This window comes from Heteronotia binoei, chromosome 8 (assembly GCF_032191835.1).
Source record: "Heteronotia binoei isolate CCM8104 ecotype False Entrance Well chromosome 8, APGP_CSIRO_Hbin_v1, whole genome shotgun sequence".
Taxonomy (NCBI): domain Eukaryota; kingdom Metazoa; phylum Chordata; class Lepidosauria; order Squamata; family Gekkonidae; genus Heteronotia; species Heteronotia binoei.
In genome coordinates this window covers 11,234,008-11,260,515 of record NC_083230.1, presented here as the reverse complement: position 1 = coordinate 11,260,515, position 26,508 = coordinate 11,234,008, and the positions used below count along the sequence as shown (strand labels likewise).

Below are 26,508 nucleotides of genomic sequence, written 5' to 3'. Positions count from 1 at the left end.
CTCTGTGTCACATAAGAACATAAGAGAAGCCATGTTGGATCAGGCCAATGGCCCATCCAGTCCAACACTCTGTGTCACATAAGAACATAAGAGAAGCCATGTTGGATCAGGCCACTGGCCCATCCAGTCCAACACTCTGTGTCACATAAGAGAAGCCCTGTTGGATTAGGCCAGTGGCCCATCCAGTCCAACACTCTGTGTCACATAAGAACATAAGAGAAGCCATGTTGGATCAGGCCAATGGCCCATCCAGTCCAACACTCTGTGTCACACAGTGGCCAAAAACCCAGGTGCCTTCAGGAGGTCCACCAGTGGGACCAAGAGACTAGAAGCCCTCCTACTGTTGCCCCCCCCCCAAGCACCAAGAATACAGAGCATCCCTGCCCCAGACAGAGAGTTCCAACAATATGCTGAGGCTAAGAGCCACTGATGGACCTCTGCTCCAGATGCTTCTCCAATCCCCTCTTGAAACTGTCTATGGGAACTCACTAGCCGATTCCATCTAGCCGAACTACCATCTCCTTCTTCTATTCACATCATAAACTATTTGCAAAATTCCCCAAAGTTTAGAGAAGCTTGTGGCATAGGATACAGGACAGGTTCAGAGGAAGGGTGGGCTAAAAAAACAAATAAATCAAATAAAGGAATGAGGCTAATATTCAGAGGGACAAAAGGCAAAGGAGACCCACTGAATACATCCAAGCCACTTCTCACACTCATGGTAAGCTTCACCGAACTTTGACAGTAAACCCAAGAAGGCAAGACATGGGCAGCTCATAAAGGAAACACCTTTCCCCTCAAGCTGCGGGGAGAGGAGCAATGGAAACTGCTTCTGAAAGAAGCGTGTTCCAAGAGCAGTCTGTGATACAATAAGGTGAAACAGCTGGGTTGGTTTTTGTTTGTTGTTATTTTTAAGTCAAAACTCCCACTGAGCTAGAGACTGACTCCAAGCGGTGCTCTGGACCAGGCAGTGTTTTTAGAAGAAATACGTTCTTGTTTTAGATTTTATACTTATAAATCCCATTTTTAAAACCCTCATGGATTACAGATGAGGAAGTATACCACATCCATCAGATTAAAAGCTAGGAAAATATATTTTTCTGTGTTACTTACTGATATTGTAATGCATAATTTTAAAAATATATATTATTTAAACGCATGATCTTGATCACAGCAGACCACAGAACCAACGCCGAGGCATGCACCTGGGAGAACGATCCATTCCAATAAAACAGGTTTTTAAGCTAGCCATCAGGTGACTGGCTCTGCTGCGACATCATCAGTTGGCAAAGTCCCCGCAGTCTTCTCCCTGTTCTCGCCCTGCTGTAATGTATATAGTGACGGACCCAATCGCAAAATCTTCCCACTGCCAAGGCATTCGTCTCCTTTGTAGAAAACAGCAAACTGGAAGACAAAGAAACAACAAGCCTTTCAGCAGACAGAGAATATAAGGGCAGAGAATACTGCAGTCACCCCTAACCTACTAGGCAATTCAGAGCTACGGGAGGGGGCGGGGGGTGAGAAAGGCTGAGAGCATTCCAAAAGGTTCCTACAAAAACGGATACTGAAAGCTAGACTTCATTGTTTATTTTATTCGGAAAACTTCCACATTGCCTCTCCATGCAGGACTAGTTCCAGCTTTTGGTGGACGTCGGCAAGAGAGCACCATGGCCCCCCCCACTCCACTCCTTTGCCTACTGCTACGCCCCACTCACACCTTCCTGCCCACCTGCCTCCATTCTCTTCCGCCACGACACACCCATATATCCCTTCTCCACCCACACGCTCATTTTCCAGCCCTCCCTGTGCTTGTACTACCCTCCCTGTCTGTGATAGGCAGTGTGCAGCTAGGAGCGCTGCTGCTGGAAGTTCTGCTGGGGTTCACTCTCTGCACACCCCTCCCCCAGCAGTACCGTGCAGCTTATGTAGATAGGCAGCAGGGGAGAAGAGCAGGTAGACCTGGGCCACAGCAGCTGCCCTACTGCAGGGTATGCTTAGAGCAGCCCTGAGAACCTATCCAGTTTGCCTATTTGGCAAATCCATTCCGGGGTATACAACAGCCTAGAGAAGCACAGCCGATCCTTGCTTTATCAGTACACCAGCCTTCTCTACCACACCACCCTCGCTTTGTCCTGCAAATCACTCGTCAAGTTTGCCAAGTTCCAAATCGCATTCTCAAAGGGATGGAGGCTCAAGACCTCACTTGAGCTAAATGCAAACAAAAGATTCAACCGTGGTAGAGAACTGTGATTTTATTCAATTGTCCTCGATTTGATTTATTAGATTAGATTACTCTCCGGAAAATATTTTTTACAGCTGCAGAGACTCTTCCGAAAAGCAGGGGCTTCCAAAGAGAAACTTGTGTCCAGTGGCTCTTATCCTGAGCCTGGCTATCATCATATATCATAATTCTCTTGTGGGTATTCCATGCACTCCAGAAACCACTGGCCCATCACAGCTCAGTTGGGGTCTCTGGCCTCCCACCGGCTGACTCTCCTGCTCCCACCTACTCAGGCTCTGGAATGATGAACGAACTGCCAGAAACAGTATTACCTCAGAGACAGTCTCATCTCTTAGCTTGTCTCTGTCAACTGGCTTCAGAAAGGGCTGCAGAGCTCCTGCAGCCTCACAAAAGGCCCTATCACCAGCCCACACAGACGGCCTCCCAGCACACACAGCCTCAGAAAACCACTGGGAGCCTGGCACCGCCTCAGAGGGCATGGCTGTCCCATCTTTCACTCCCTCTCTCCCTCCTCACCCCAAGATGGTTGCCTGAGAAGGAGATAGGGAAGCCTCACAGGGTTGTTCAGATCAAAGGGGGGAGAGGAATGAGGTCAGCTGCTTTGGTCCCACCCCCCGCCACACACACACACTGTGAAGAAAGACTGTCCTTTTCCTTAGAGGCTGCAGGGTTGGCAACTCCAGGTTAGGAACTTCCAGATGGCAGAAATCAGCTCCCCTTGAGGTGGGGAGGAGAATGAATGCCTTCACTTGGGTTGGTGGGAAGACAGCCAGGCTGGAGGGGAGCACTTGCCCAGAGGCCTTCAGTGGTACCTTTCCAGGTTGGTGAGAAATTCCTAAGGGACCACTACAGGCCTCTGAGGGAAAGGCCTTTCCTCCTGTTGCCAATCTCCAGATGAGGGCTGGAGATCTCTCAGAATCAATGTTGCTCTCCAGGTAGATGGCAGAGATCAGTTCCCCTTGAGGTCGGGGGGGGGGGAGGGGGAAGGATAGTGAATTCCTTCACTTGGGTGGGTGGGAAGACAGCCAGGCTTGGGGGGGCGCACTCAACCAGAAGCCCTTAGTTGTACTTTTCCAGGTTGCTGGGAAATTCCTAAGAGATCATGATAGGCTTCTGAGGTAAAGGCTTTTTCTCCTAGGGAACCACTGTTGCCAATCTCAAGGTGAGGGCTGGAGATCACTCAGCATTACAACTGTTATTCAAATAGATGACAGTGATCAGCTCCCCTGGAGGGGGGGGGGAGGGGAGTGAGTGCCTTCACTTGGGTGGGTGGGAAGACAGCCAGGCTTGGGGGGAACTCACCCAGAGGCCTTTAGTGGTACCTTTCCAGGTTGGTGGGAAATTCCTGGAGATTCTGTGGTGGAATTTGAGGAGGACATAGAAGTTAGGGCTTCAGAGTGGGATCTGCCAGACCCAGGTTCTTGCTGTGGAAGCTGACTGGGTGGTTTTGGACCACGCATAGACTTCCAGCCTAACCTGCCTCTCAGGGCTGTTGTTCAGATCACATGGCGGGAGAGGAGAATGATGCAAACTGCTTTGGCCCCTCCACTGTAGAAGCTACAGGGAGGTGGAAGGCAATGGAAAGCTAAAGTCAGAGGGACAGATAAAGGAAAGGAGATAGGGTTTCCAACTCCAGGTTAGGGGTGGGGGCTGGAGAGGGTGGGGTTTGAGAAAGGATAGGACCTCAGACAGGTACAATGCCATTTCCTTCTGGGGAGGCACTGGGGAGCACTCAGATTTACAATTGTTCTCTAGATGGCAGACGTTAGCGCCCATTGAGGTGTGTGTGTGTGTGGGGGGGTCAATGCCTTCACTTGGGTGGGTAGGAAGACAGCAAGAGCGGCAGGCACTCACCCACAGCCTCCTTCTAGAGCCCGTTGAATTTTTCTTCACAACGGGCCTTACTCCTAGTTGACACATAAATCTCATAATTCCATTTTGACTTGCACAAATAAATGGGTAAATACTATCTCCAGTATGAAACAAAGCAACAGTTTAGCAAGTTTACAGACCACATTCCTCTTAAGTTATGAAAGAAGTTATGTTACTTTCAATAAGAGAATTCCTCCTTTTGCTTACACAGGGGGAGGAAGGAATCAGAAGAAAAGGTGGTAATCAGGGGGGATGAAAATCAGTATTTTTTTTTTTTTAAATCAGATTTTTAATTTGAATTGGATTTTAAAATTTAAATTAGATTTTAAAAAATAAAATGCTTTTTTGAGGAAAAATCTAAGATACACTATAGTCCAAAGATTATTCATCATGAAATAAGGATTGATTTTAATTATGGAGCACGAGGCTTATATATTCCTGCAATGTTTAAATTTTTTTGGGTAAATGAACTCCATTAGTCCATTCACAATGTCATGCTCTTCCAGCGGTTTCTTTAAGATTATTGAACAGTTTTTCTATCGAGAAGATATTATCACAGACGCTTGGCTTTACAGCTCTCAAAACTGAATTTGTGTCTGCAGACATCACATGCCTCTTCTTCACAACACAAATGTTTTAAAATAAACATACAGAGTTAAGAAATCTCAGCCCTATTGGTCCTCTGCAAATCTATGCACACAGAGGGCGTTTTCGCACTTACCTTAAGCCGGAGCGACGTCCCTCTTCACCGCGCAGCGTCTGCACGGTTTTCGCACTAATTGCTCCGGAGCACCTGGAAGAGCCACAAAGTCCCGCGGCTTTTGCGTCGCAAATGTAAACCGCCAAAAACCAGTTTACATTTGCGACGCAAAAGCCGCGGGACTTTGCGGCTCTTCCGGGTGCTCCGGAGCAATTAGTGCGAAAACCGTGCAGACGCTGCGCGGTGAAGAGGGACGTCGCTCCGGCTTAAGGTAAGTGCGAAAACGCCCAATATCAACTCCTTATCACTTGAGTGTTAAATTTCAAGAAGTTCAATGAATATAAGATTGTTTGGGTGGGGTCTGAATAAGGAGATGTTAAGAGCTAAGTGGGAGGAGGGAGGGGCAAGCAGTACAAATGACAGTTAAACTTTTGGGCAGAATGCTCCAGAAACCATGAGATCTTTATGAGTGGATCCTCACAGAAGTGTAAGCAAATACAAGAATACATATACTATATAATGTTATTGTTTTAGTTAGATAACAATAACCACTTAACATTGCTTTAACAATTATTTTGATCCTTCCAATAAAATACAGCAGGAAAAGTTGCCCAAATATGAATAATTAACCTATTAAACTGGAGACTGTTCACCTTGCAATGATTTCATAATTATAACTAAAACTAACCTGAAAAATTATTATACCACAATGAAGAATTTTAGCAAGAATTTACCTTTATGCAGAAAACCATGATTTAAATTTAAATCAAATCCATCCTGGCTGCAATTGTAAAGTCTTTGTCTAGCTTAAAATCTATACCCTCCTACAGAAACAAGCAGTCAAAATAGCTCACAAAAAGAGCCAACCCGCAAGCCCATCTTGACAGCAGCTGCCCAAGAACTCAATCCAGGATCTTTCATGGTTTTGCTGTCCAAGAATCTGGAGGAAGTCAGAAGCTGAGCTTGCAAACCATGTGCTCTGGTACTGCAGAATCTGGTTCTGCAGATTTACTTGAGAGTAAACCCCACTAAACTCAGCAAAGATCTACAGGTCAGACAGACTAATCAGACTTAACTCTTCCACAAAAGATCCTTTGTTAGTAGCCCAAAACAATCCATATACTTATAAAACATTACTGACAGAGGGAATTGCTATCAGCCAAGGAAAGTTCCCTAGGACCAAAAGGCTAAAATGAGTAAAGTTCAGCCTTTTGAAAGTTATAACAGCAACATAGCATGCTGAGGTTCTTATTTATCCTACATAGTCAAGTCAATTTTATTTGTATCCCGCCCTCCCCGCCAAAGCAGGCTCAGGGCGGCTAACAACATAATCAATGCATTAGTTTACAAAGTATTTAAACATAACTAATTAACACATCAATTAAAATTCTACTAAAACTCTAAAATCAATAAAATCTTCAAAATTAATATACTGGTGCTATCGTATAGATTTCCCTAGCAGTTTCCGTTAATCGGTGAAGGCCAATCGGAGTAGGGTAGTCTTGCAGGCCCTGCGGAACTGTTCAGATTCCCGCAGGGCCCGCAGATCCTCTGGAAGTTGGTTCCATAGGCGTGGAGCCATAACAGAGAAAGCCCGATCCCAGGTGCTCTGAAGCTTTACCTCTCTCGGCCCAGGGATAGTCAGCAAGTTAATTACCAAATCATAATTATCAAAAGCAAATTCAGACAGAACTAATTTGGAGATTCAAATATGTTTTGCAAGTTTCTATCTGCTCCAGACTCTTTGCTGAACACGTCAGGCTAAAAACCTAAGGTTGGGGAAAAAGATCTAGTGGTTTCAAAGTTGACTTTGCTTCCAAGTTCATAGGCTCGTAAGTGTACTATAAGCAAAACACAGAAGAGGCATGCCAGTCATTTCCATACATACCTGTCCTGGTGTAAGAGCCCTTATCGGCTTGGCTAGCGTCACCCACACAGTCCCATCCTGATTCAGAGTTAACGTGCAGCGCTCTAAAAATAGTGAGTAAAAGAAGCCGACCGTTTTAAAAAATATTTCCGTCAAAATTAGATGCTGCTACCTCATCTAATGAAGTTCATACTTTCTTTTACAAAAAAAAAATCAAAAACCTCTACCACAAAAACTTATCAAACACACTAAAAACGCTTTGCTCTGATATAATGTCAAGATTTGTGAAATCAAGCCTCATCACCTAGTGCCATCTGGTGTTGAAAGCGGAAACTGCACTCCATCATCTTGTGCCCAACCAGCTCTGAGGGAGGTTCTTCCGCGATCCAGTGAACTCTGTTTGTCCGCAAGAGATCCCTGTAGAGTGCTGGGTGATCTGTAGTGGGGGCCTTAAGTGGTAACAATTTTGAATTTATAATGAGGCCAGGTTATTACAGGAAAAAGCTAGCACTGGATTCAAAGGATTACTGTAAAGCATCAGATACCAGAACAGGAGAAACAAGTGAAGCCCTTTGCAAACAGTAAAAACAGGAAACAAAGATCATGGATTGCTTTAAAAACCCTTTAAAAGCCTGGGTGAAAAGGAATGTTTTAGCCCGGTAAGGCAAGACTCTCTCCTTGTGGCCCCTTTTGTTTGGCAGGTGAGGGCTCACAGAAAATCCTGTCTGGACCTGAAAGTCATATTTATGTGACATTTTAAACATAGAACACAACACACAAAGTGCTTTGCCATCTTAATCTCATTTTTATCCTCATTATGCAAACATGAGGCAAACTAAGTTTGAGATCATCTGACTTGCCTGGGATTAATAATAATAATATAACACTTATTATAGAGTGACAGAGAAATAAAGTTTAAAACATTATGTCTGAATATCAGACTGCATAAAATTTGCAAACAAAATACCATTTCACATAGGCACTTGATGGACTTCCAATAACAACAATACCCATACATGTTTCAGCCCCTAACGGCCTTCCTCAGTGGTCAATATATAAAACGGTACAAAGCCACACATCCAGGAATAAAAATGATAAAAAGCCAGGTGTTGCTTCTTATATGATGTACCCACAGCTGGGTAATCCTGAAAGCTTCACACACAAATCAGAGGATTCACTCTGGTGCAGAGTATCTAATATCACTGGATGTGAGGTGACACCATCAAAAGTTGCTTTCTAATGGTACACAACTCATTTCCTTGCATGGGGAGACGCCGATGAAACTACTGTCTCATATCAGAAATGGCCTCCAGGCAACCACTCTGAAAAAAAGACTTGGGTCTGATTAGTGTTGGATAGGAATCCAATGTACACTCATTCTATGATGAATGAAAGGCAAAATACAACAGTAACACATAACTATTTGTGTGCCAACATTCTTACGGACAATTGACTTTGGCACATATGCTCTTATAAAATTCAGAAATTCCAAATTTAATGACAGCATTATTCAAAACATTTCTCATTCACAGTACTTTTGAAGATACTATGAACAGTGCACACTGAGACCATGAAATTTTTTATAAGAGTTTTTAGGATTCAGTATCATTGAGACAATCTACAGTACTGAGAATTGCTTCTCAGACTACAGTGACTTTGTTCTGTCTTCTTAGCAGTGTTTTTGTTTTTTGTGAAAGCAGTCATTGGCCCCAGGAGAACAAAATGCTTAACCGTGGCTCGTGTATCTTTAGCATTAATTCATCATGGATTCTGAATACCTAAGCCATGGTGAACTAGCCACAAGCCAGGATATGAGATAATAGTTTCAAGTGGTTTGCAGATCAGTTTGCCTTAATCACAGAAGTGTGGTGTCTGCACCAAACAGGCGATTTTTTTGCATTTCAATCCTTTTTTTTTTTAAAGGGGACAAACAGATTTCATTGGAGTCTCCCCATACAAGGAAATGTATAAAACCTGTCATGGTTTCACTATATGTTAGGATTTTAAACCAGAGTTAAGGTAACAAACCCTGGTTAACACTAATTACATCTTCACTGGACCAGTGTTGTTATACAAAAGCAAAATAAAACATATAAGATTAATCTCTGCTATTTCCAAGATGAAACTTAACTGCCCTGGAGTAAGGAAACTGAGAGTTTCTTTCAGTGCTTGCCATATGTTGGGAGTTCAATGCCAATATCCTTTTTCTCTTCTTCAATTTTTTTGGCTAATCAAAAGCTAGTTGAAACAGGATATAATAAAACTTCTTCACATTAACTCACTTAAACAGCTTTCGTTTCTTTTCTTTATACAAAAGCCAAGAATCTTAGGTCTGTAATAACCACATTCTTTTTGCCAGGAATCACAAATAGCACAAGCACTAACAAACTTACCACAAAGACATCCCCAGTGGCTACATTTTTGTCTACCACAAACCATGCATCTCGGAGGCCTCCAATCCGGGCTCTCTGGCCAAAGGTATACAAGAACCAACCTACGCAAGAAAAGTAACAATCATGAAGAACTTAGGATGCTGTTTCAGACTGGTTCACCGGAAATTAAATTTTCCCACTGGGATCCTTCCCGCACATAAGACAAATCTGCTGACTTAATTTTTTAAAGTTAAAAGCTCAGGAAAATTCACTTCAAATCCAGTATCTACTATGAGGGACCAAATCCCTTTTTAAAAATGTGCTTTTATCAACACTGCATGCTGACAATCCGCAGCCATGTACTCTGCAAAGCCCCACATATGTTGCGATTTCACACAATGCAGAAGTTTTTCCACAGGCCTCTGAGAGAAAAGCCGTTCGCTGCCAGGATCTCAGAGACACCTTGCAAATATTCAGCAACATTGCTGTAGTGGTCTGAGGATTTTGCTACACTTCAGCAGCAGAGATTGGAAATTAAGCTCTGTTATTATAAAAGCAATTTCAACTATTTAGCCAATAAAGAGAATTCTACTAACAATCTGACTTTCAAAATTAGAGAGAGACAGAGACAGACAGAGAGACAGAGAGAGAGAGAGAGAGAGACAGAAATGATGAAGATGCAGAGGACAGACTTCATACCATACCAAACCTTTAATGGCATAATAGATTCAGATAAAAATACACAGAATATAAAAATTTAAACATTGGAGATAAAATCGAGATAAAACCGAGCTTACAGATGCATTCAAACATGGTCAGAATTAAATTTAAGGATGTCAGCCAGAAATTTTGCCACAGCCTCACTAACCACCCCCTCAGTATCACTCAATAAATAATAACAGGGTGGCAGAATGGACAAATCTGGAGAAAAAGAAAGCTTGCCAAATAAATCTTTACGGAGGTTATGGTATAAAGAACAATCAAGCAATATATGCTGGATTGAGTCAGGGGTATTTGCTCCACAGGAGCAAAGTCTGTCGGCTAAAGGGACTCGCTGATATCTCCCTTGTAAAACTTTGGAGGGAAACGCGTTTAGTCTAGCCAACATAAATGCCCTGCGATGACTTGGAGTGGTTAGGTCTGATAGATAATTGGGCATTTTGCCACAAAAAGCATAAAGACCTAAGGAAGCTGGAGAGCAAATATAAGGGTCAGTTGGCCGTAATTTCGTATCCTCCGATTCCCATAGTCTCAGTTTAATACATCTGAAGATATATGACTCATCAGCGGTAGAAAAATCATCTACCTCTAACCCCAATTGATTGAGTTTAGACAGAAGCACTGCTGTCCAGGATATATTTCATCCTGGACAGACTTCATATTTTGTGGTAGGTTTGTTTTATTGCTGAAAAACTGTATGAAGGAATTGAATACATATACTAAAAGAAATGGTCAAAGCCAACAGACAGAGACAGAGAGACACAGAGAGAGAGACAGAGAGAGAGAGACAGACAGACAGACAGAGACAGAGACACAGAGAGACAGAGACAGAGACAGACACAGAGAGACAGAGACAGAGACAGACAGACAGACAGACAGAGAGACACAGAGACACACAGAGAGAGAAGAAAAACTGCAACTTTTTGGCTTTGAAAAAATAAAATGAACAGACATCCGGGTCTTATACAAATCCTAATTTATACCACAGTCCTGAAGCAAGTCCAAATGATTTCTGGAAGGACTTTCTTCCACCTTGCCATTTATTTTATGCAGCCCATCTGAAGTACACACAATGCTTCATAGACATTCATCTCAGTAACTCTTATCACAGCCCTCTAACAGTGCAATCCTGTATAGCCTACTCCAGCTTAGCTCTCAATTTCAACAGGCTCAGTTCAGAGAAACTCTACACAGGACTGTGCTATAAAACAAGGCAGGACCCCCCACACTGCAGATTGAAGGGAGCTGAGCGTGGATGCTGAGCCTGGAGATAGGCAGAGGTGAAATTCCAGACTCACCTATCACAATCTTAGCCCTTATGCTTTACCCACTCGCATGTGGATTAGGACTGTAGTACAAAAAATATAAATAAATATTTTGGGCTGGATTCAACAACTTCCTTCCATTAAGTGAATGTCATCCTCTACAGCAGGGGTGTCAAACATGCGGCCCAGGGGCCAAATCAAGCCCCCAAGCATCTGTCATTTGCTTCCTTCTCCCTCTCTCTTGCTTCCTTCTGCATAACAGCTTAGGGACCGTCTCTCCCCACATGTTCCCCAGAGAGTACTGAGATCGGGATCTCAAAATATGCTTGTTATCCCCGGGCCAAAGGAGGCCCGCCTGCAATCCACCAGGGACAGGGCCTTCTCTATAACAGCTCCTTTCTGGTGGAACCAACTGCCGGAAGAGGTGAGGGCCCTGCGGGACCTTGGTCAATTCCGCAGGGCCTGTAAGACAGCCCTCTTCCGGCTGGCTTATAATTAACTGACATTGGAAGCTGAGTGTAGTTCTGATAGACCGCCATTATATGTTTTATTATTTTACTGTTTTAACTGTGTAAGATGTTTTAAATTCAAATTATGTTAGATTTTTATGTGTTGTGAGCTGCCCTGAGCCACTTCGGTGGGAAGGGCGGGATATAAATAAACTTGAACTTGAACTCAATCACATAGGAGCTACAGAGCAAAGTCTCTATTTTCTCCATTGGCTGAGGCTCCTCTCTTGGGAAGCGGGGGCAAAGCTTGCTTTGTCAGATGCTCTCAATCGCACAGCAGAACTACTGAGCCAAGCTTCTCTTCCTTTTATTGGATGAGGTTCCTCCCCCTCCTTGCCCCATGAGGAAGGACAGAAAGAGCCAGAGTTCCCTGGATCCCAAGGGAGATACAAAGAAAGCACCTTTAAGACCAACGAGTACTAATGTCTTAAGCATATTTTAAGTTTTTTAAAAAAATTGTCTTTGTGCCCTTTATAGGTATCTCTGCTACCTAATCTTAAATAGGCATGGCCCAGCCCAACAAAGTCTCATTTATGTCAGATCTGGCCCTCATAACAAATGAGTTCGACACCCCTGCTCAAGAGGACTCCTGCCAGTATGAAATTCTTGACTTTGTGGAAAGGAGTTACTGGATCCAACCGGATAATGCCAATAAAAGGCATTTTCATAATGTTACTTACCCGCATTTGAAATCAGTGAGCATTCAGTAGACTTTCCCATACATCTTTTACAACTATATATTCCAACATCACAAGCAATTTGAACAACTGGAACCACATTTATCTGTGTACTGAGGGAAGGAAGGATCTGTGGATGTCAAGACCAAATGTTTCTCCCCAAAGAGAATACCGCAGCTTCCCTAACCCCTCCCTGTCAGAGATGCAGAATTAGTTCCAGGGCTTCCTCTGCATCCATGAGAAGCATTAGGCAGCTACACTGCTTAGATGCTCCTCTTCACATCACCTTGGCAAAGACCAAGCCCATGCCTTCCAACGGACACACGCCCTTCATCCTCTCAGAAAGCCACCATTCTCCCCTTCTGCATCTGGTCTAACTTCCAGGGTTAAGGGATTCTTTCCTTAAGCGTGTCGATACTTATGCAGCTTTACCATTTATCTTAAAGGGTCGAGAGGCTCAAAACTTGGCAACGTCATGCGACGGCCTGCTAGCTCATTATCTAATTCAAGGCTTCTATAGCCAGGTGGATCTGACAGGGATGGCAGCTTCACGAGACTTGGGGCTGGAGTTTGAAGACACTGGTAGCTGGAACAGCACATGAAAGGCAGGAAAAAGAGAGCCCGTTTCCAGTTCATGAAATACTGGCTCAGACAGCTGCAAAAGATATTCATAAATTCTTTTACATGCAGTAATATTTCTTCTCTTCAAAAGGGCACTGCCTGTTTCTCCAAGTTAAGAGGTATCAGCATTACTGAACTCCCGCTTACCTTTGTGTGTTCCTATCACCTTGTTATCTTCAATGGAAACAAAATTGCCTGGGCGTGGCTCTAAGTACTACAAGACAAAGAAACACGTGAAGACTTACTCTGCACGCCATAGCCTGAAAATCATAACAAAGAAAACCCACCCCAAATAGATCGATACATGCCACAGATCTGTAACGACTCACTTCTAGGATGAACTTTTCAAAGTTCCTTTCTCCAATAAAACAGATTCCCATACTCTAAAATAATAATAAAAAAAATACTCTGAACAGCATGAAAAATACAGATATGTTGAAAGTCTTATATATATAATGGGTTGGCTCTCCCAGAAAACTTTCACATGTTCAAGCAGAAGCACTAAAATTACTGTTATCTACCTGAATTAAGTGAAAACAATTCTATCCCACTAAAGGTTTTGTGATCACAAGTCATAGCGCAACATATTTCTTCTGAAAGAATATCAAAAGTAAATTTTAAGAGATGGTTGAATAGGGTTTCATTTAGGACTGCACTTGGATAAGTTTATAAGCAGTCCTGAATAGTGATTTTAAATTTTGATTTTATGTTTTTAATATATTTTCCTATTTATTTAATTCATTCAATTTATAGGCCACCCTTCCTTGCAATAGGGTTGCCAATCCCCAGGTGGGGGCAGGGGATCCCCCGGTTTGGAGGCCCTCCCCCCGCTTCAGGGTCGTCAGAAAGCGGGGGGAGGGGAGGGAAATGTCTGCTGGGAACTCTATTATTCCCTATGGAGATTTATTCCCATAGAAAATAATGGAGAATTGATCCGCGGGTATCTGGGGCTCTGAATTAAACACACAAACACTCACACTCTCAGTGGCTATACAATTGTGCAAAGCCCATCCAATAAAGATTGCCCCATGGGCACTTTGAGGATGGGGCTGTAAGAGTTACCATGCCTCTTTTCTCCGCAGCACATGATGAAGGTGATGTTCTGCTGCTATCTTCCTAACAAAATCCTTCGTTAACTCTCCTAGAGGAAAAATAGTTCTCCGCAAGGCTTCTTGTGAAATTTGACTGAGGAAGAACGTCTGGTCTTTAATCTGATCAACTCCCTGAAGAAGTTTTACATCTGGAAAATAAGGGAGAGGAGAAAAGAGACGCAAAAGAATGTTATGTTCCTACACGGTTTGTCATGCCTGTTCCATCTAAAGTTTGAAAAGCATGGGAGGAACCGTGGCTCAGAGGTACAGCATCCACTTTGCATGCAGAAAGTCCCAAATGCAATCCACTGCATCTCCGGTTAAAAGCACTAGAATGTGAAAGATTTCTCCTTAAGACCTTTGAGGGCTGCTGCCATCCAGAGCCGAAGGACTGGTCTTGAAAGACTAACGCACTGACTCAGGAAAAGGCAGCTTCAAATGTTTGTATTTTCCATACCAATGGAAGAAATGTCAAATATTTCTGTCTGTGCAAGAAACAAAATACAGTATTTACTCCGATGCAAGGGTAATAGGTGTTTTCCCCCCAGGTATGCCAGCAAAAAAAGGTGTCTTACAACTGCAGAAAAGTTACAGTTATGGCCAATACATTTTTGGGGGTATATAACATTTTTAGGGAGGTCATCTTAACATTCAGGGTCTTCTCCCTTTCAAGTAAATATGGTAGAGTATTTATTTGTCAGTCTTCTGATTAACTATCAAAAGAACATAGGCTACTAAATTGTTCTTCCATCAGCCACCAGTCTGCAGACACCTGAAGTTGGCCACCTAAACTGAGACCACACAGTTCATATACATCAAGCTCCCTCTCCCCCACTGGTGTGTGTGCTTATAAGCTCTTCAGCAGAGAGCTATGGAAATGTATGCAAACAGCTCTGATTTTCAATGGTAAAAGGCAAAGATCCAGGTGTACATAACCAGCACCGGAAAAGCTGCTGTAATAGCAGTACCCTTTCTCTGGATTTTGACCTATGCCAATCAAACACTATGTCTCCAATGTTTTTGAGATGCCACAGAATTCCTCCTGTGGAGGAACATTGTTTCAGAATGAAAAATCCATTAGAAATTCTTTTTTACAGCATATTTTCTGTATGCGTGACATAACCAAGCCAATTTTACCTGATTTGTTTTGACCATTGGCTGTAACAAAAGCACCAGAAGCAACTAAAAGCAATACAGTTTAAAGAATCATATAAAGCAATTTTTAAAAATGCATATAACAACTATTGAACTTTAGTTTAAGTTTTATTAGATGGCAAGCAACCTAATTAAAGTCCACTGCATGCAGCGCTGATGAACAGCTTTCTAGAATTTCTTCACCAGATGAAACAACGCGATTATTGGCTCTGCTTCAACTTTCCCTTGGAATACTGCTGCTATGAAGTCTTCTGCAAGGTATACAAGCAGCCTTTTATGGGGACAGAATTGAAATCCTGAATCTCAGGCATCTTGCGCTAAAGGATATTGGCAAGAATCCAACTGCACAATTCCTCCAAGAAAACAGCATTCTTGCTTACAGAAGAGGGACTGCTATTCCACCAACTCCAACTCCCCTCATTTTGCCCCTGTGTTGTTCCTGAGAGTCTACTGACTCCCAGGGCAAAAAAATTCAAAGGACTACAGTAGGAGAGGGAAACAGAGAAGTCTCACTCCACAAGCTCACAGATGTCTGGATATGCACATTTCTATATGAGACCTGGATAACCGCAAGAGACTACTTACTATTTCTTACTTCAAATCGATTTCGGAAAAGTCCTTGCGGTCTTTGTATGTACTTCTGCTGGAAGACTTCATCATCTTCCAGAGAAGTTCTTGCATAATGTCCCGTCGCAACTGCATCAGCTCCTGGCATATTAAAAATAAATAAAATACACGTTACAAAAGATCCCAGAAATAAATTAGTTAGGACATGTTATTTTAACGGAGACCCACGCGTTTCTTCCTTTGATAACCTATGTCCTGAAAGACAAGAAGCTGACCTTAAAATCCTGAGTAAAAACACAAGGGTTGCATCCAACAAATGTTGATTTGTTTAAGTCTCTGACATTCTCAGAATTGTGTGCTCCCTTTGCCCACCGCGCCTCTTGTGACACACCAAGACTGAAGATTTCCTAGCTCTGAACTCACCACAATTTGTCATGTTGTTCCTACAACCCAAGACTTGGGGAGGGGCTGTGGCTTAGTAGTAGAGCCTCTGCCCGGCAGAGGGTCCCAAGTTCAGTCCCCGGCAGGGCGTTTTTGTAGCAGGAATTCCTTTGCATATTAGGCCATACACCCCGATGTAGCCAATCCTCCAAGAGCTTACAGGGCTCTTAGTACAGGGCCTCCTGTACGCTCCAGGAGGATTGGCTATATCAGGGGTGTGTGGCCTAATATGCAAAGGAATTCCTGCTACAGAAAAAGCCCTGGTCCCTGACATCTCTAATTAAAAAGGATCAGGCAGTAAGTGATGTGAAAGACTTCTGCCTGAGATCCTGGGGAGCTGCTCTCAGTCTAAGTAGATAATACTGACCCTGATGGCCTGGCTCAGGAGAAGGCAGCTTCATGTATTCATGTGTGTGCATGTGACTCTAAGTTACATTCTGACTAAAATCCTTGCTTGTAGGCCAAAAAGAAAGTGCAGTTTGCTAAAGTGCCAAATTCAGGTGCCACTTTTCAGATGATCAACAATCTTAGCATTAGGTGAGCCAAAGGGTGTCCTGGCTCGTTCTTGTTGCAAACACGCCAAACCGGTTATCTGAAGAACTGAGCAGTAACTCATTGAATCTTAAATTTGTACCATTTTGCATTCTAAACCACTCCCTACCAGGTAATTTTACTACACTGTCACTGGATCTTACATTTGTACCAGTTTGCATTCTGAGCCACTGACTACCAGCTATGTGTGGCTTTGCTCACTGTACCGGATTCCTCGTCTGATGAAGTGTGCTTAGAGAGCACACGAAAGCTTACATTCTAAATAAAACTAAGTTGGTCTTAAAGGTGCGACTTGACTCCTATTTTGTTCTACTGTAAATTTTGTTTGTCTTTAAAATGCTACAGGACTCTTACTCCTTTCTAATGCCAAACTTTATTTGTGATGTCTTTATACAGTTCAGATACAGTATCAGTTTCACAGTTTATTGATATTAGTCCTTAGACCAGATATACATATACGTATGAGATTCAGAGTATAGGGCGGGATATAAATCCAATATCATCATATAAAACACACACACACATATATATATCTGATAAAATATTTCCAAAGGTTAAAACGAGAATAAAAATTACAATTTTAGAAACAGTATAGAGAAATCAAACTACATTACTTTCATACCTGTTTGGTCCCAATATGAAATATCAAAATTGTTTTAAGTTCTATATCAACATTTCTCTATATCATAGAGAAGGCATGCTTGAAAATAACTTACCAAGGTTACCCAATGCATAATGCAGGAAACAGTTGAACTTGATGTATTTGTTACATACGATATCAGGATTAGGAGTCCTCCCCAATTCATATTCACTTAAAAGGTAACTGTAAAAAGGCTAGAATGAGTACAAATATTTGATAACTGTGTCATGCAGTTGCAATTAACCTAAACATTATTGTTGTTTTTTGCATTTTTGAATAGCCCAACCTCCACCGTTGTGGGGCTCTAGATGATGTACAGAATTATAAAAACCATAAATCAATGCCAAAGACATATAATACATTCATTTAAGATCAACAAGCAAAATTTACAAGGCCATGAAGGCTCTTCTCTTTAATCCCAAGTGTTTTCTACAAAGGCAGATATTTCATTCATTGCCCTTTGATTAAAGCAGATTACTGTTGTTGAGCAAGCTCCTCCCCCCACCCCCGACTGGATTTCACTGAAGTGGTTTCTGCAAGAGGAAAACCACTTCAGTCCCGGTGCAAAAAACAACAACCCTTCAGCCTGCTGTAGACAGCTAATTTACAGTGAATAAATTCCTTCCTAATTTCACACATTGGTGCCAAAGGAAAAAAAAACTATCTAGTGTCCCCCTAAGAAAATTTCACAAGGATGCAAGATCATGCTATCCAACATGCTTTCTCAAGTTGTTAGAGGAGAGAAGAGATTGGATTTATACCCTGTCTTTCATTCAGAGTCTCAGAGCAGTTTACAATCAATCTCCTTTCCCTTCCCCACCACAGATACCCCGTGAGATAGGTGGGGCTGAGAGAGCGCTCTTTCAAGAACTGCTGTTTCAAGAACAGCTCTGAGAGAACTTGTGATTGACCCAAGATTATTACTCAGCAGGTGCCTGTGGAGAAGTGGGGGATCAAACCCAGTTATCCCAGATTAGAGTCCGTGCACTTAACCATTAGACCAAACTGGCCTCGGATTAAAATGAGCAACTATTTATTTTTCTCAATATGACAGAACTGATAACTGGGAAAAATGAAAAAATCCTTTCATGAGTACTTCTGCTTTTTAAATGATCCAGAAAGTTATATTAATAATTTTAAAAAATCATTTCTGAGATTTTCTTCTTAGAAAAAGGAGTGTCTCTCTTTTCCACAGAATGATGTTGTGCTCTATATACTATTTTGAAGCCCCAATAACATAGCTTCCATGTTGTTTTTCACAGTGTTCTGTTTTGCTTTAGCTTGCTCCCACTTGCCGACTGGCAAAAAGATAACAGTTTTAAAAATCTTAGGGTGAAGCAGCTTGCAATTCTATATCTAGAAATACAAGAATACATGTTGTTGTGAAGAAAACAAAATGCTAACAAATGTATCAAAATATTATTTGATGACTTAGCTGCTGAGTTACACCTGATGCAGGCATGTTCTCAAAATGATGAAGTTTCAAGTTCTTCTCGTGGCTTTAAAAATTCAGGAAACTGAAAATCACTTTGGTGTAGGGATTTTAGCTAACTGATCTACTGGGTCCTTCTTGCTGAATACTCCATCTGGCCCATGTCATGTTAAATTCGTTGCCACACACTCCTATGTTGAGTCATAATTCTACAAAAATGTTATTTACACAGGAAAGTATTTGCACCTTAACTTGGACGTGCATTTTGCCAGCTATGGCCAAGGAGCTTCCATGAGACCCTATACTCTCCCCCTCTCTATTCCCAAAATATGAGGGAGCTGTAAACTCTGACAGAATCAGGATCTGTAAATGGTGGGGGAAGAAATCCCAAAGCACCAATAGAAACAGTCCCACACGCCGAAATGACTTTCTGGACCTACATTTACTGTTCACAGTCATGCAAACCTTTATTTTAGCAAACTGTTGATAAAAACTCTCCTACCTGAAAACTTCATTCCAGTATTCTTTCACATAAGAAACCTGATGAAATGGAATGTCGAGTATCTGACAAACTCTATAAGCATCTTCACAGTCCTTGTCAGCTGAACAAATTCCCTTTTCATCCACGACATCCCAGTTCTTCATAAATACCCCAGTCACTTGGTATCCTGGTGGGGGAAGAAGAGAGTGAACTAAACAGGAATAATTCTGTGTGAAGAACTACTTAAACCCTCTTTACAAATGAGAATAGCAATCAGTATTTCACCACAAAAAATTGTACAAGAAATCCACAGACTTGTACCTGGTTTGACTCTTTTGGAACATCTCACCTTCACAATACAATTAACTTTGCTGCCCCCCTCCCCCACAAAAAAGAAAAAGAAGCCATACTAAAATGAAGACCTAAGTGGAAAACAGCATTCCTATATTTAGCCTTAAACGCTTCTTCTCAAGTCCAGATAAACACTTCAGGTGTATACAAATACCAATGAACATATACGGCATTTGTAATTATACAACGATATATTATTGTGATATTAGAAGATATTGCATTTATACCCTGTCCTTCACTCTGAATCTCAGAGTAGCTCACAATCTCCTTTACCTTCCTCCCCCACAACAGACACCCTGTGAGGTGGGTGGGGCTGAGAGAGCTCTCACAGAAGCTGCCATTTCAAGGACAGCTCTGTGAGAGCTATGGCTGACCCAAGGCCATTCCAGCAGCTAAGTGGAGGAGTGGGGAATCAAACCTGATTCTCTCCATGCACTTAACCACTACACCAAACTGGATAATTTAAAAAACTGGATGAAAACACAGAATTATAATACTTTATTAATTAAAATTACTCAAACACTTCTGTAATATATTTATTTGGTCATCCTTAAAGGGCAGTCAGGTACACAAGTTCCCATGCCTTGCAGACCACAAATGTAATCTGTACACAAAGAGAGCATGCATGAGCTGTGCAGGAAAAACCCTTCAGCGTACACCGGATATAAGCATTATACTTACCACTACCTTGCATCAAAATAATTTCTGGAAATAAAAAATTACCTTCAGCTTTGCTGAACTTTTCGGTTTATTTTTCTCAGAACTCATACTACTGCTCCACCTGCCATTAAAGTTTAAAATCCTATTCACCCTCCCCCCCAGCAGCAAGTCCCATAAGATTCTAATTTTAAGATTCAAAAAATGGACCCTTCTGCACACCTGCAGTTATACCACTGTATCCAATGCCTAGAGTTCTTAACTCCTACCTAATAAGTGCCCATCAACTACACTTCTATCCCACTGTCCTGTCCAAAAAGTTTAGGGCAGTTCCCTTCCCCATTTTATCCTCACAGATACTATTCCCATTCTCTAACCACAACACATCTGCTCTCAATGCAATGCGGTCTAAACCTTTGCTGAAACAAGGCCTTTATACTCTTTGTAACAATTTCCGGGGTACTATCAAGAAGTAGTCATTTTTACACCGAGAAGGTGGTGAATTGTTAACATGCCATTTTCAGCAGATGTAAGTCACAGAAGGAGGGTTACCAACCTCCAGGCGGTAGCTGAAGATTGCCTGGGATTACGAGCAATCTCCAGGTGACAGAGCTCCTTTCACCAGAAAAAGATTTCCACTTTGAAAGGCGGGACTTTATGGCATTACACCCAGTTGAAGTTCTGCCCTTCCTCAAACCCCACCCTCACCAGGCTCCACCCCCCAAATCTCCAGGTGTTTCCCAATCTGAAGTTGGCAACCCTACATAGAACTACAACCCCCAAAGTCTCTTGGGGAAAGTTCACAGGATTACCACCCCCCCAAACACACACACAGTGTTCAACACTTCAACTTTCAGTGTGCTTACTTCAGAGTAAATCCCTTTGCACTTAATGGGGCTTACTCCCAAATAAAATGCCGAGACCATGCCCAGAGGAACAGGCATGAGAATCTCCCACAAAATTTTAGCCCAGCAGAAGCTTTTCTGGGTTGCTTCTTCAGATGCAGTGCAGTTTATCTTCATACGCAGAGCCTGCACGCTAGAGATTGGGGGGGGGGGGGGGTGTAGGGTTGCCAATCCCCAGGTGGGGGCAGGGGATCCCCCAGTTTGGAGGCCCTCCCCCGCTTCAGGATCATCAGAAAGCCGGTGGAGGGGAGGGAAATGTCTGCTGGGAACTCTATTATTCCCTATGGAGATTTATTCCCAAAGGAAATAACGGAGAATTGATCCATGGGTATCTGGGGCTCTGAGGGGCGGGGGGCTGTGTTTTGAGGTAGAGGCGCCATATTTTTAGTATAGCATCCAGTGCCTCTGCCCAAAATACCCCCCAAGTTTCAAGAGGATTGGACCAGGGGGTCCGATTCTATGAGCCCCCAAAAGAAGGTGCTCCTATCCTTCATTATTTCCTATGGAAGGAAGGCATCGGAAAGGTGTGCCGTCCCTTCCAATGTGATAGCCAGAACTCCCTTTGGAGTTCAATGATGCTTGTCACACCCTTACTCCTGGCTCCACTGCCAAAGTCTCCTGGCTCCACCCCCAAAGTCTTCTGGCTCCACCCCCCAAAGTCTCCTGGCTCCACCCCCAAATTCCCCAGATATTTCTTGAATTGGACTTGGCAACTCTTGGGGGGGGGGAAGAGAATGAAGGGGGGGGGTAATCCTGTGAACTTTTCCCAAGAGACTTTGGGGATTGTAGTTCTATGCAGGGTTGCCAGCTTCACATTGGGAAACACCTGGAGATTTGGGGGGGTAGATTTGGGCTCTCGTCGAGGCAATGCTAGGATGCATTTGTATGAGTTTCTAAGATGCCCAAGACATGCTGAACACGCTTGCTTGAGAGCGAGCCTCGGAGCTCTGCGGAAGGGATTCCCAAGGGAAGACCACACAAGCAGGGCGGGGCGGGGGTGCACTCAACACAGCAGGGGCTCGACGGGCTATAGGGCAAGAGCGGGGCACCGGCCTCTGTCCCTGCGCATGCTTGGAGCAAAAGGCCGCCCGGTTAGCCAAGGCGAAGGAGCTCCGGGGTGGCGCTGCATTCTCACCTCTCCGCCGCAGCAACAGCGCTGCCACGGCACTGTCGAGCCCCCCGGACAGCGCGCACACCACGTGCCGCCCGGCAGCGCCTAGCATCGTCCCGCTTGCTTGCTTGCTTGCTTGCTTTGCCGAGCCGCTTCCTTCCGCCGGGGAGGGAAAGAAAGGCCTGACGGAGCTTCCCCTGGGCGGAGCTTTAGTCCGGGGTGGAGACAGCGCCTCCCCCTGCGGGCTGCACAGAGAGTGCCGGCTATGCCCCCAAGGTAGGGTTGCCAATCCCCAGGTGGGGGCAGGGGATCCCCCCGCTTTGGAGGCCCTCCCCCCGCTTCAGGCGGGGAGAGGGGAGGGAAATGTCTGCTGGGAACTCTGTGATTCCCTAGGGAGATTTATTCCTATAGAAAATCATGAAGCATTGATCTGGGGCTCTGGGGGGCTGTTTTGTGGGGTAGAGGCACCACATTTTCAGTATAGCATCTAGTGCCTCTCCCCAATATCCCCCCCCCCCAAGTTGCAAAAAGATTGGACTAGGGGGTCCAATTCTATGCGGCCCAAAAGAAGGTGCCCCTATCCTTCATTATTTCCTATGGAAGGAAGGCATTGAAAAGGTGTGCCGTCCCTTTAAATGTGAGGGCCAGAACTCCCTTTGGAGTTCATTGATGCTTGTCACAGCCTTGCTTCTGGCTCCACCCCCCAAAGTCCCCAGATATTTCTTGAATTGGACTTGGCAACCCTACCCCAAGCCAACCTGCCGCTTCCCTTTGCACGCGGCTTAATACCCTGCAGGCTTCCAGCTTCTAACCATTGATTTCACATGCAGGGCCGCAGCCAGGATTTGGAAGGTTGGGGGGGCAGGTACATTTGGGGGGGGCACTGATGCCCCCCAGGGCCCCACGCGACCTTCCCTCTAGTGAGGCAGGGCCAGCCCGAGCCCTTCTGGCTATGCAGCACAGCTATGCCCCGCCCCAGTCACCGGATCTGCCGCCTACTCATGAGTAGCCCTGCAAGTAGGCAGCAGGCATGGGGCTACTCGGGGGAACAGGCGGGACAGGAGGAGAGGCAGGCAGCAGAGGCAAGGAGAAGCAGTGGCGTTATGGACTGGGAGGGAGGGGAAGGGGCAAGCAAGTGGCTATGATCGGGCTGGGTGGGAGGGGAAGGGATGAGAAGCAGTGGATCGGGGCTGGGTGGGAGGGGAAGGGGCGAGGAGAAGTGGCTGCAATCGGGGCTGGGTGGGAGGGGAAGGGGCGAGGAGAAGTGGCTGCAATCGGGGCTGGGTGGGAGGGGAAGGGGCGAGAAGAAGTGGCTGCGATAGGGGCTGGGCGGGCGAGGAAGGAGCGAGGAGAAGCTGCTGCAATTGGGGCTGGGTGGGAGGGGAAGGGGAGAGGAGAAGCTGCTGCTATCGGGGCTTGGTGGGAGGGGAAGGGGCGAGGAGAAGTGGCTGCAATCGGGGCTGGGTGGGAGGAGAAGGGGCGAGGAGAAGTGGCTGCAATCGGGGCTGGGCGGGCGAGGAAGGAGCGAGGAGAAGCCGCTGCAATTGGGGCTGGGAAGGAGGGGAAGGGGAGAGGAGAAGCTGCTGCTATCCGGGGCTGGGTGGGAGGGGAAGGGGCAAGTGGCTGCGAAGGAAGGGAGGGTGGTGGCAGGGAAAGCAGCAGGGAGAGAAGGGAAGCTCTTCCTTGCCTACCCCTCGCCACCACCCTCTCTTCCTTCCCTGCCATTAAAATAGCGTGGGGTGGAGGCAGAAGCAGCCCCCCTGCTAGTTAAAGGGCCCGCAAAATAGCTGATCGTCAGGCCCTTTAACTGGCACAGGGTGGTGGGCGGCTGCTTCTGCCCCGCCGGCACAGATATTTTAATGGCGAGGAAGGGAAGGGAGGGCAGCCGCAAGAGCAAGGAGGGAAGAGAAGACCCTTCTTTTCCCTCCCTGTCACTCTGGTCACAACCGTCCCTTCCTTCCCTGCCACTAAAACAGCCAGTGGAGCGCAGCAAAAGCAACCTCCAGCTCCCCCCCCCCCTGGAGTTAAAGGGCTTGTGAAACAGCTGATCTGCTGGCCCTTTAACTCCAGGGGGAGGCTGAGACTGCTTCTGCCCCCGGCCAGCCAAATTGCTCATGCGGCCAGCAGCTATGGCAGAGGCCCTGGGGACTGCTTGGGGCCTCCAGTTAGGGAGCCTCACCCAGAAGTCGGGGGGCTGTGCCCCCACAGGCCCCCTGGTGGCTACGGGCCTGTTCACGAGTGGAAGCGGGAGGAGCGCCAGTGCTGCCACTATTAATTTCTCAAAGAGGAACCGAAGTTAAAGAGAAAGCCTCGCTTCCTTACCTCGGTGAGAAACCTACACATAACATCCTATTTATTTATTTCATTTATACCCTGCCTTTCTCCCGACTGAGGACCCAAAACGGCTCACATCCTTCTCGCCGTTTTAACCTCACACCGATCCTGACCTTGGTGACTAGCCCAGAGTCACTTAGCAAGCTCCCGTGTAAGAGTGAAACCTGGTCTCCCAAAGACAGAATCTGACACTCATGAAAGCAAGCGTATAGAAACACATCTCTAACTGACCTATTTGTTCCCTTCAGGAATGCCCTTGAAATTCTCAGAACCTGCTGGAATACTGCAAGCGAAATTAAATAATAATAATAATAATAAGATGATATTGGATTTATATCCCGCCCTCCACTCCGAAGAGTCTCAGAGCGGCTTACAATCTCCTTTACCTTCCTCCCCCACAACAGACACCCTGTGAGGTGGGTGGGGCTGGAGAGGGCTCTCACAGCAGCTGCCCTTTCAAGGACAACCTCTGCCAGAGCTATGGCTGACCCAAGGCCATGCTAGCAGGTGCAAGTGGAGGAGTGGGGAATCAAACCCGGCTTTCCCAGATAAGAGTCCGCACACTTAACCACTACACCAAACTGGCTCTCCATTAAATGAGAAAGGCAGATTGTATTTTGAATACACTCGTGGACATTTTCAGAATTTCCTACAAAGCAAAGTGTGGCAGTGGAGCTTCTTATGCCATACTAATATGCTTCACCCTTGACTGCCGTGTGGAACAGAGCTCAGGGGAAAGTATTGGAGTGAGCAAGCAACTCAGCATGCCTGGAGTGGACACTCGGGGCAGTGTTCCCACTAAGCTGAGTTAGCGTGAGCTAGCTCACAGATTTTTAGCCTCCAGCTCACACATTTTTGTCTTAGCTCAGGAAGGATGACCCGAGCACAATAATTGATGCAGTAGCTCACAACCTTAATACCCGTCGCTCACAAAGTAGAATTTTTGCTCAAAAGACTCTGCAGCTTAGAGGGAACATTGATTGGGGGTGCTACATCCCTCTTAAGGGTATACAGGTGTTATCGTCTTGAATGGGATGCCTCTCCAGCTTAACCTGGGAGTTGCCCTCTGACGCCTCCTCTCTCTTTGCCCTCTCATTTCACATGGCCTTCCAAGGAGACACATATATGCAGATCTCTCCTGTAAATACAGTCCCCTCATACTCCCACACACATGATGCTGGATGAGCTGTCCATTTGTAATAGGGGAAGTAATTTTTAGAGTAGGCTTCTTTCTCTGAAGGTGAACTGAGTCTACTTGAATAAATGTAATTTACTTTGTTTGCCATTTACTTCTTGGGAGACTTATTTACTGCACTCTATCGCCCAGCTTGCGGGGGGGGGGGAGTGTAGATGACTGGGGAAGGCAATGGCAAACCACCCCGTAAAAAGTCTGACGTTGTGAAAGCAACGTCACCCCAGTCGAAAACGACTGGTGCTTGCACAGGGGACTACCTTTACCTTTTTTTAAAATCACTTATATGACTGGACAAAACCATATTAACCAAATATCCCAATTAAAAGTAACCCCCCAAAACCACACCTAAGCAATAGTTGCTGCTTCTAGGGCCACGGAGTTTGGCCGACATCCTGGCTGGTTCAAAATTGATAGATTGCTTTATACTAGAATGTTAATGGCAGTCCCATTGGTAGTTTCAGAACAGTCCTCATTTTGCTAGTTGTAATTGATAGTATGAGGCTGACAGGAACTGGTATAGCCAAGTGGTGAGCTGAGAGTGTGGCTGTGGTCACGCTACAGCAAGGGTGGGGAACCTTTTTTCTGCTGAGGGCCATTTGGATATTTATAACATCACTTGTGGGCCATACAAAATTATCAACGTAAAAAAACAGCGCTCTGCTGAGAGAGAACGATTCAGGCCGGAAAAATTAATGTAAATAATTGTTCTCATATTTGATTAATAATTTGCCATGCACCCCCTCCGACCTGC

The 26,508-nt window shown here is 44.7% G+C and overlaps 1 protein-coding gene across 2 annotated transcripts; it reads right to left on the bottom strand.

The window, feature by feature from the left end:
* Positions 1 to 1,070: 1,070 nt before the first annotated feature.
* On the bottom strand, positions 1,071 to 22,373 carry TRMU (tRNA mitochondrial 2-thiouridylase). Of its 2 annotated transcripts, XM_060244767.1 has the most exons (11): positions 22,253 to 22,373; positions 19,226 to 19,391; positions 17,368 to 17,474; positions 15,677 to 15,799; positions 13,913 to 14,085; positions 13,175 to 13,228; positions 12,993 to 13,059; positions 9,075 to 9,175; positions 6,986 to 7,130; positions 6,703 to 6,785; positions 1,071 to 1,404 (listed from the first exon to the last, which is right to left on the bottom strand). In XM_060244767.1, the coding sequence occupies exons 1-11, from the start codon at positions 22,338 to 22,340 to the stop codon at positions 1,252 to 1,254; spliced, it is 1,260 nt and encodes a 419-aa protein (XP_060100750.1). In that variant the 5' UTR covers positions 22,341 to 22,373; the 3' UTR covers positions 1,071 to 1,251. The 2 variants fall into 2 exon arrangements, with proteins under 2 accessions (XP_060100750.1, XP_060100749.1); XM_060244766.1 differs by lacking the exon at positions 13,913 to 14,085 and having other exon boundaries at positions 15,687 to 15,799.
* Between the last annotated feature and the right edge of the window lie 4,135 nt (positions 22,374 to 26,508).